The sequence below is a fragment of the Pseudophryne corroboree genome, chromosome 3 (genome assembly GCF_028390025.1).
Source record: "Pseudophryne corroboree isolate aPseCor3 chromosome 3, aPseCor3.hap2, whole genome shotgun sequence".
Taxonomy (NCBI): domain Eukaryota; kingdom Metazoa; phylum Chordata; class Amphibia; order Anura; family Myobatrachidae; genus Pseudophryne; species Pseudophryne corroboree.
Window position 1 is genome coordinate 520479013 of NC_086446.1, and position 9590 is coordinate 520488602.

Genomic DNA, 9590 nt, shown 5'->3' on the forward strand with positions numbered 1-9590 from the left:
GAAACAGGAAACTGTTTCATTCTCTGAATGTAATGGTTGTTTGTGGGCCATCCCTCCAGATCCTTTCCCTGAACGCAAAGTTTACTGGAAGTTCCCATGATGCGTATGTCATTAGACAATCAGGGATATGGCACAGATTAAGATCAAGTCAACGAGCAGACATGTGGTTATTGGGTGAGTTGTTGCACATATTTCTTACATATTTATTTTATTTTCAAAATTTACTATTTCTAATTTTGGTTTTTCCTCAAACAGGAGACCGTGGATATCCTTGCACCCCCTGGCTCATGACTCCTTACCGTAATCCCAGGCCAGGACCACAGACGGCATTTAACTCCGCGCTTACTGCCACTAGGCAGCTGGTGGAGCGCACAATTGGGGTCCTTAAAGGGCAGTTTCGTGTGCTCCACCGCACTGGTGGCGACATCATGTATTCGCCGGAGATGGCAAGTAAACTAGTGGTTCTGTGCGCAATACTACACAATATCGCGGTAAGGAGTAGCGTAGAGCTTACTCAGACAGAAGAATTGCCAGATGAGGAGCCAGGGGTTGTTCGACACTTCGGTGGGGGGAGTGTTACACGGAGGGGGAGCCAAGTCAGGGCAAGCATTGTTGCTGAATATTTCAGGTATAGTGTTTTTATATTATCTTTTTTATCCAAATTAAAATCACAGTATGCTTATGTATTATTTGTAATGTTGACATTTTGTTTGATATTGTAAGGTCATTGTGTAATGCTTTTGGTGTGTTGGAATGTGTAATTTTTTTGATACTAAAAATCCGTTAACACGTTAAGCTTTCAATTTTAGATTTGAAATGTTAAAAATGTGATGATGCTAAATAGTGTCCTTATTTGTTTTATATCCTAAAATCCTGATTATTTAAACAAACACACAAACAAATGAAAGTGAATGTTGCCCACTTTGTGACTGTCCAGCTGAATGATCACACAAACTGTGGTGAGTACACAGATATTTGTAGGAATTTTTTCAAAACTGTGTGTCTCTGTGTCTGTGTTTTTTTTTTTTTTTTTGCTAAAAATTTTGCTAATGCGAATGCGTATTTCCGCTCGTGCGAAATAACACTCTGCTCTTCACAGCATTGCAAAGATCAATAAAGTTATTAGAAATGACAACATAGATTTTTGACCAATCACATGCTAACAGACACTATAAATATATGCCCAAATAAGGAAAACGCCATTGCCATGATGCGTGCTGCACCTTTCACCAGGCGGGAGCTCCGCGTCCTGGTTGCGGTGATGGACCGCCGCGTAGGCCGCGTTGGGCGCTTCATCCCAAATCGGGTTAAGCGCGAGGCCTACGCGGAGGTCCGCAGCAGGCGGACAATCATCCAACTAGCGCGGAGATGGAGTGATCTCCGCAGGAGGACGCCAGAGCTGTTGGCGGAGATCCGCCAGCAAATACGGGCTATGCATGCACGCAGTAAGTTACATTACATAAGATTCTTAGCAAAAAATTAACAAATTTACACTAAGTGGTAGGCTAATTGCAACGCTGATTGTCCATTTTTATAACATAGGACAGTGTGTGTGGTTAGGGCAAACAGTACTGACTGTAGCAAAGTGTCACCAAACAAGTGCATGTTTTCCAGAATTAATAACCAGGCAGGAAACTGTACCCAAATACTTGATCAGTGCTGTCTATATAATAAGGTGCCTTGAATAGTTATCTGGTGATGTTGCCTAGACCAATCAATATGACTCAATGGAATAGATTAAGGAATGAGCTTCAAAGTAAAAGTTTTGACTCATTTTGTTTGCTGTGGGCAACATGATGATGTTTTTAAAATGTGTATTTTTAAGAAAAACAAACCACAGTCTTTTACATGGAACAGAACAGTGATTTTTCAAATTGTTTAGTATGTAATTTAACATGAAAAATATTTTTTTTTCAAAAATATCATTATAGGACGAGAACAACGGCAGACCTCTCAGCCCCCTTCCCCTTCCCAGTCCCCCTCCCCTTCTCACTCCCCCTCCCCTTCTCACTCCCCCTCCCCTTCGCAGTCCTCCTCAGCTTCCCAGTCCCCCTCAGCTACCCAGTCCCCCTCAGCTTCCCAGTCCCCCTCAGCTTCCCAGTCCCCCTCAGCTTCCCAGGCCCACTCCACTTAACACTCCCCTTCTCACACCACCTCTCTATCTCTTTCTGTGACCCCTTCTCCTCCTTCCCATACCCCTTCTCCTTCAACTTCAAACTCACCTTCTCAGCCCCCCTCACCCTCTATTGGCTTAACTTTCTCTCCGCCCCCCTCGCCCTCTCAATCAGACCCACCCTCTGAAATTACATCCCCAATCCAGCCTCCTTCCCCCATCCAGCCTCCTTCCCCCATCCCTCCTCCTTCCCCAATCCCTCCTCCTTCCCCAATCCCTCCTCCTTCCCCCATCCAGCCGCCTTCCCCACCCAGTGAGTGGGCAGAAGAAGCCCCTGCTGAATTAACTGTCAACCATCATGTTGCAGAGGAAAGTAAGTGTTTTAACATGTTCTCCAAAAATGATTACCTACTTACACTTACAATGCCAAAACATGCAGTGTTGTACTGTTGGAATTCTTGTACCAAGGACAAATATTTGTGTTATTCTTCATGGTCTACATGTTGTATTTACATTTTTGTGAGTGTCATTATATGTACTGTGTTTATGTGTGCAATGTTTTGTGTGTCCACTCTAGGTCGACACTCATTAGGTCGACAGGGTTGCCAGGACAACAGGGTTTATATGTGTTAGGTTTTCAGGGAAACAGTTAGACCTGAGTGGAGTTTAGTATGTTGTTGGTCTTTTACACTTGTGCCTGTGTAGTCTTAATATTTGCACTTACAAATCACATGCTTCACTTTGTTATGCAGCCTAATGACACACTGATTTGTGGTGTGAAAGTTACACTCACAAAATGATTATTGGCTAAAGTCTAACCTGTTTGACCTTATTTAGTGAGGTCAGCTTTCAGGGAGTGTGGGCATGCTAGGATCTGTTGTCCTTCTGAAGATGTTGATATGCAGTGTGATGATGCAGGACCAAACCCATAAAAAAAATCATAAATACACTCCAGATGTAAATGAATGCCAACATGGTGTAACATTGACGAAGATGGTAGTTATCTTTAACATGGGATGTCGCCCATAGCAACCAATAAGATTATACTTTACAATTGGGGAACCACTTCTACAAGATAATATTCTTATTTTTCCTTGTTTGCTATGGGCAACGCTCCATCTTAAATATAACTCACATAGTAGTAAATGTACCCCATGGTCTCGTAAACGGGAAAAATTTATTAAAAAAACCCAGAGCAGGCTTGTGTGTTTTTCTGCTAATGATTGTACCATAAAACAGCCATGATGTAGTAACTTTGCCATTAAGCAGGCCTGTCCAAACTGCGGACCTCCAACTGTTGAGAAACTACACATCCCAGCATGCCCTGACACAGCTTTGGCTTTCCCTGGCCCCAAAACTGAGTCAAGGCATGCTGGTATATGTAGTTTCACACCAGCTTGAGGGATGCAGTTTGGACATGCCTGCATTAAAGTGTGCTTTGTGCCTTGCTTGTATAATAAGTAATGTGAGTAAGTTATTAATGTTTATGTTATCTCTTAATTTCAGATGTTGCCGTTGGAGATCCCACATCTTTTGCGGACATTATTGGCAACATGAGGATACATCTCCAGGCCTTGCTGGGTCTTGTTGACCAAATGCAAACGTTGTTTTAATTTTTGTTTAAAAAAAAAAAAATATATGTTTATATTATAAAAAAAACAAAACAAAAAAACAAAAAAAAAATTTGTTTTCAAGTTAAGCGGGTGTTTATTATTTATTAATGCAATGAAGGAACTGCAGAATGACGAACAGACATTTATTACCTTAAACATTTCATACATCTAACGTAAGTTTGTTTAAAATGTAAAAAAGACATATGTTGTTATTGTCTAAATAAACATGCAAACACCTTCATTCACATACTAAAACTCTACTTAAAAAATAAAAATAAAAACATTAGACCAAGCACATTGCAAACATCTATATTTATGTAATATGATTACTATAACCACTATAACCCTTAACGTAGAAAAAAGTAAGTGCCCAATATATACATATATTATATGTGCATGTTTTGGAGTAATATATATATATATATATTAAATGAAGAAATGTGATAGCATTTGGGGTATTCATAAATGTGTATATAAATGGATTTAGAAGTGATAAATATCTGTAATTATTTATTAAACATATATGTATATATATAAGTGATGGGAGTATAGGTATTCAACCTTTAGATTACAGTAGGGTAGCATAGGGAGAACAAAGATGGAGAGGCTTAGTAGGTTCAGAAACAGCTGTCAATGAGCATCCTGTCAGGCACTGACAGCCTTGACAGAAAGCTCTGGAATGTCACGAGCACCCCACGAGCGCTTCAGTGCCGCTGACCAGGGGGGATAGCTCGTGGCTTAGGCGGGAAAAAGGGGCACGAGATGTGGGTCTGGAGCAGTATAAATACCGCTCCTTACCGGCGGTAGTCAGTCTGCAGATCCCTCTGTAAGTGCCCGCACCCTGATGCTCACCGCCGCTAAGAGCCGTCAACCTGCTGTAAACATACAGCGGTGGTGGAGACTAGGGGGAGCGGTGCCAGACAGAGCTTGCTTGACGGAGCGAAGGCGCTAAGAGCGGGCAGCGGAGGCAGAAGTGACCGCTGAGCCGGTGTACCTGCGCTCTGTGCCCGGGTGTAAGTGGAGACGGGAGAAGTGCTGTGTTACTGACGTCTGGACTGCTGCGGGTCTCCGCTGTTGCCTTCCACTTGCGACCGCCCACCTGGATGTCACAGCCGCTCTGATGGCAGCGGCGCCGCTTCAGCAACACAGCACTTCTCCCGTCTCCACTTACACCCGGGCACAGAGCGCAGGTACACCGGCTCAGCGGTCACTTCTGCCTCCGCTAAATACCGCTCCTTACCGGCGGTAGTCAGTCTGCAGATCCCTCTGTAAGTGCCCGCACCCTGATGCTCACCGCCGCTAAGAGCCGTCAACCTGCTGTAAACATACAGCGGTGGTGGAGACTAGGGGGAGCGGTGCCAGACAGAGCTTGCTTGACGGAGCGAAGGCGCTAAGAGCGGGCAGCGGAGGCAGAAGTGACCGCTGAGCCGGTGTACCTGCGCTCTGTGCCCGGGTGTAAGTGGAGACGGGAGAAGTGCTGTGTTGCTGAAGCGGCGCCGCTGCCATCAGAGCGGCTGTGACATCCAGGTGGGCGGTCGCAAGTGGAAGGCAACAGCGGAGACCCGCAGCAGTCAAGACGTCAGTAACACGCTCCTTAAGACTTCCCATCAGAGGCAGTGATCTGAGGCAAGTCTCCAATAAGCTGTACGGAGGGGGTGCTTGTCGCTGACAAGAACACTTCACACCAGCGCTGCTGCAGGACAGAAGTAAGTGTATAAACAACCATTTACACTACAATTAGTACCCCAAGCAAGGAGAGACTATTGGACATTTAACCAAGCATAGACTGGGACTAAACAATCCAATGTGGGCAGCAGTTAATGAGGATGTAATAGCATTGGCTATTCAGTATAAAAAGGATATCAGTATACTGTAGCCATAACTATAGTGACACATAATAACGGTGTCACTTAAGACATTACTATCAAATACAGGGTTCCAGAGTTGGTTTTACATTAATTAGTGTAATTTATTTTTGAGATTTTATAGTATCTCATTTATACAGGAGTAATATGCTCCTTGGTCTTGGGTGTGATCCATAAAGAATTAGCTAGGCCCAAGACGAGAATACTAATTTAATAAAAAAATAAAAAGCAAACATTTCATTGGAATACCCCAGTTTTTGGGTAGTCACCCACCTAAGTTACTGGTGTTCTCTTTTCTGTGTCCCGGTTAAAGAACCCCAACAGCGTGTCTGATATGGGTGGCTATAGTGACATTACTGATCTAAGTCATTATAAGGAAGTACTTGCGTCTTGAGAAGCTTTGTGGAATCCATTGTTCTTCTACATACTGGACAATAGGAATAGCCCGAGTCTAATTTAGCAGACGCACTTGTCACAAAAATGGATCTGCTTTAAAATAAAATAAATGGACTAGTGTGTAGTGTTTTTCCTATTCTGAAACTGTACATGTGGCACATTGTGGGCCGCTCTTTTTTCCCTCTGTACTGCTAGAAAATATAATCAGATTACTTCTACTCCACCACTGTAATTGTATTGAGGTCACGTTACCCACAGCATTTACATTTTAAGTCCATAATAACCCTAAAGCAGTTTGTGGCAATGTAAACATCAAAAACAAGAACCATAAGAATTTCAACAAACATTTTGTGGAAGAGATGTAGTGACATTAGAAATAAATGTGCAAAAGTGTTCATGATTATCTAAAAACCGTATATATACAAATAAAACAGCAAACCTTGCAGTATGAACTGTAGTCAGAACATCCAATTCTAAAGCTATGTACAGTACAAAGAACATTGCAGAATGGATAAATGCAAACCCTCAGATGCCAACCTTCAGAGATCATTTATAACCAATACTTTATATCTCAAAGCGAACTAAGGTTTTATTAATATATGCTATAGAGATGAATTTACAGTGCAAAATTAGCATGGGCATTCCCCCGTCTAAGCAGAGTCATCAGAAAGCACCTACAATACACATGCCACAGAGTGGCAGCTGATGCCAAAGGTACATCTGCTTTTATGTCCATTTCAGTCCATTTCTCAGGACAGGTTATTACATGTTGGTTATGGTAGAGTTCAGGATTCGGGGGTTGGTGTTAGCTCTTGTAGCTTTTGAAAGTTCTCGCTGGAATATATGGATGTGGAGTCAATATGTGTGGAATCCCTCGCAAACTCAGAATAGGTGCTGGCAACAGAGTTAACGCTGAGGTTACGTTGGGCAGGAAATGTGAGGTGGCACCCACCGCTCATGGCGGTTCCACTTAATTGAGACATGTTCTCCTTGTTTTTCTCCAGCCTCCGCGACTGTGGCGTTTTGAAGACTCTGGTTGGAGTTCGGATAGGTAGGCCAGGCTTGCCACCACTAGGGGGTGGACGTGACACAGGAGACTGGCAGAGTGTCCCACTGAATGCAGAGCGCAGTGTGCTGTTGGTGGAACTGGAAACATTTGTGGCATTAAGCTTGCGCAGTTTACTAGGTGTAGTAGTGCCAAGCACTCTTCGCTTGTTAGGTGTTCTGGGTGCACTTCCGTAATACATTTCTTCCTCTAGCTGACGGTTCTTCTTCATTAACCACTCTTGTTTCTCCTTTTCTTTATCCTGGTTAAACTGGTTCCACTGCTCTGCAACATAGTCCATAAATTTCTTTCCACCCACAAAGAACTCCTGCTCTTGTTCTCCTTCCCACGCTGCAATGCGAACTCTTAATTCCTCCTCCAGCTTGGGTAGCATTTTTTGCAACTTTGCTCGTTGCTTTTCTTCTTTCAAGAGATTGCCTCCACGGTTCGTGAACCTATTTGGATCTGTTGCCTTTCTATCATGCTCTAGAAAGAGATTCCAGTTCTCTTGCCACTTTTGCACACCTTCAAACATCTCTTTGTTGTCCTCATAGTACTGCTTGATGCGGTTGATTTCAACATCATGGAGAGCTAGCAGGTCTTCACTGTAGTCAACATCATAAAATGGAGCAAAAGTTTGCCTTTGCTCATTGCTATAAAAGCACTTGTCCCAGTAGGCTGATAACTCTGCTCGAATTACTTCAATAAAAATTTTAATATTCTGCAGCTTTAGCTCTTGAAGACGATCCAATTCCTCTTGTAATGCTTTAATAGTTTTTCCTTTTGATCCAGTCATATGCAGTGACAAAGCATTTCTCTCTTCTTCAGTGATCTGAAGTCTATCCCAGAGCTCAAGAATTTTGGACCGTAATTCTTCACATAAGGATTGATTTTGAGTAATCTGTTCTTCTAACTGAAAGAGAAGCTGATGTAAAGCTGAAAGATTTTCCTTTGAAAGACAGAAAGCTTCTTCCTCTTCACAAACAACATCCCTCTCAAAGCTAGTATTAGGCAGGTGATCCAGCTCCTCCATGCAGAGGATGATCCGGTTCTTGGTTTTCACAAACTCTGCTTCACGACTTTCCTTTTCTACAGAAAGTGCAGATAAGTGCCTCCTAAATTGATCTAGTTCATCCAGGCTTGGAACACGTTGACCATCAACATAGTAAGGAGATGTGCACAGAATGTCACACAAGTCTTGATCACGTTGCTTTAACAGTTTAAGTTCCTGCATTCTTTCCTTTTTTTGTTTCAACAGGACTTCAACGCGTGTTCGTAAATCCTTTTCCAGCTGCAGAATAGTGCTATCATCCTTTTCAAATGGAGGAAGATGCAGTTCATCACACAGTGTGTTTAGTTCTTGGCGACAGACATCAATGCTCTTTAGGAGACGTTCCTTCAAGCTTTCTTCTTCATCAATCATTCTTGTTAAAAGCATATTTACATGTCTCTTGACAGCATCAGTTCTCTGCAGACGCTGGTCTTCTGGTATCCCAATTTCCTCCCAGATATCCCGAACAAAGATAAAGAGACAGAGGGTAGTAGAGAGCTTGAGAGGGCCAGCTATGGGAATTATACAAGCTGCTAGACGTAGTAATCCTAATGCTACTTTAGAAACATTCTTTGAGGCATTAGATTATGCATACGGCACCCTTGAGGATGTGGGAGATCTCACCTCTAGGTTACACCATACATTCCAGGAACCGACTGAAAAGCTGAGTGCATTTTTGATTAGATTAGACAAGCTACTATATAAGATAGTGGATAAAGGGGGTATAGTAAGGGAAGATGTGGACAGAAGCAGAATGAAACAGTTACTGCGGGGTGCATTGACCACCGACTCAGTAGCTCAGAAATTAAGATGTTCAGGAATTAAAGAACCTTTTCCTACTTTTAACGAACTGTTAAAAGAAGTCAAACAAGAAGAGGTATTAATAGAAATGAGAGAGAAAACGGTAAAGAAGGTTAAGGTAATACAACCTGTAGTGGAAAGCAATGCATTTGAAGAAAAAATATTAAAGTTGATGGACGAACAAAGTAAGAAAATTGACAAATTCATTGCAGCACAGGCTGTGAATACTCTGCAAATATCCAATGAAAGCAGCCCCGTAAGAGGATTAGGTAGAGGGAGTAACAATTTTAATAGAGGATGTTTTAAATGTGGGAGAACAGGACATCGGGCCTTTGAATGTCATTTGAATAGAAATTGGAATCGGAATACTGACTGTGTTTCAGGAGGTAACCAGAATGCGGAAGGTTCAGGGTCGGGAAACGGACGGGGGCGGTCTGTGGGCCCCTCACAGGCCCCCTAGAGGTTAGTCACTGTGCTATGGGGAATTCCTGGAGGAGTGGAAGTCTACCAGAAGGATTGCTGGGACCTGCTCCCCTTTTGAATGCTAATATAAATGGACGCCACTGCAAGATCTTGGTGGATAGTGGATCCCAAGTTTCAATCATATTTGAAAATTGGTACCATGAGAACATTTCTGATGTACCCATCCAGCCCTTAAGCGGACTAGTGATATGGGGTCTAAGTGTTGAAAAGTACCCTTATCTAG

General features: G+C 42.7%; 1 protein-coding gene and 1 long non-coding RNA gene across 2 annotated transcripts; one reads left to right on the forward strand and one right to left on the reverse strand.

The window, feature by feature from the left end:
• Positions 1–541: 541 nt before the first annotated feature.
• Positions 542–2116, forward strand: LOC135057969 (uncharacterized). Its single transcript, XR_010244497.1, has 3 exons — positions 542–628; positions 938–959; positions 1932–2116. It is a non-coding gene; the product is annotated as an uncharacterized LOC135057969 (long non-coding RNA).
• A 3604-nt stretch (positions 2117–5720) lies between these two features.
• LOC135057329 (protein regulator of cytokinesis 1-like) lies at positions 5721–8757 on the reverse strand. Its single transcript, XM_063963218.1, has 3 exons — positions 8721–8757; positions 6940–8637; positions 5721–6821 (listed from the first exon to the last, which is right to left on the reverse strand). The coding sequence occupies exons 1-3, from the start codon at positions 8755–8757 to the stop codon at positions 6793–6795; spliced, it is 1764 nt and encodes a 587-aa protein (XP_063819288.1). The 3' UTR covers positions 5721–6792.
• Between the last annotated feature and the right edge of the window lie 833 nt (positions 8758–9590).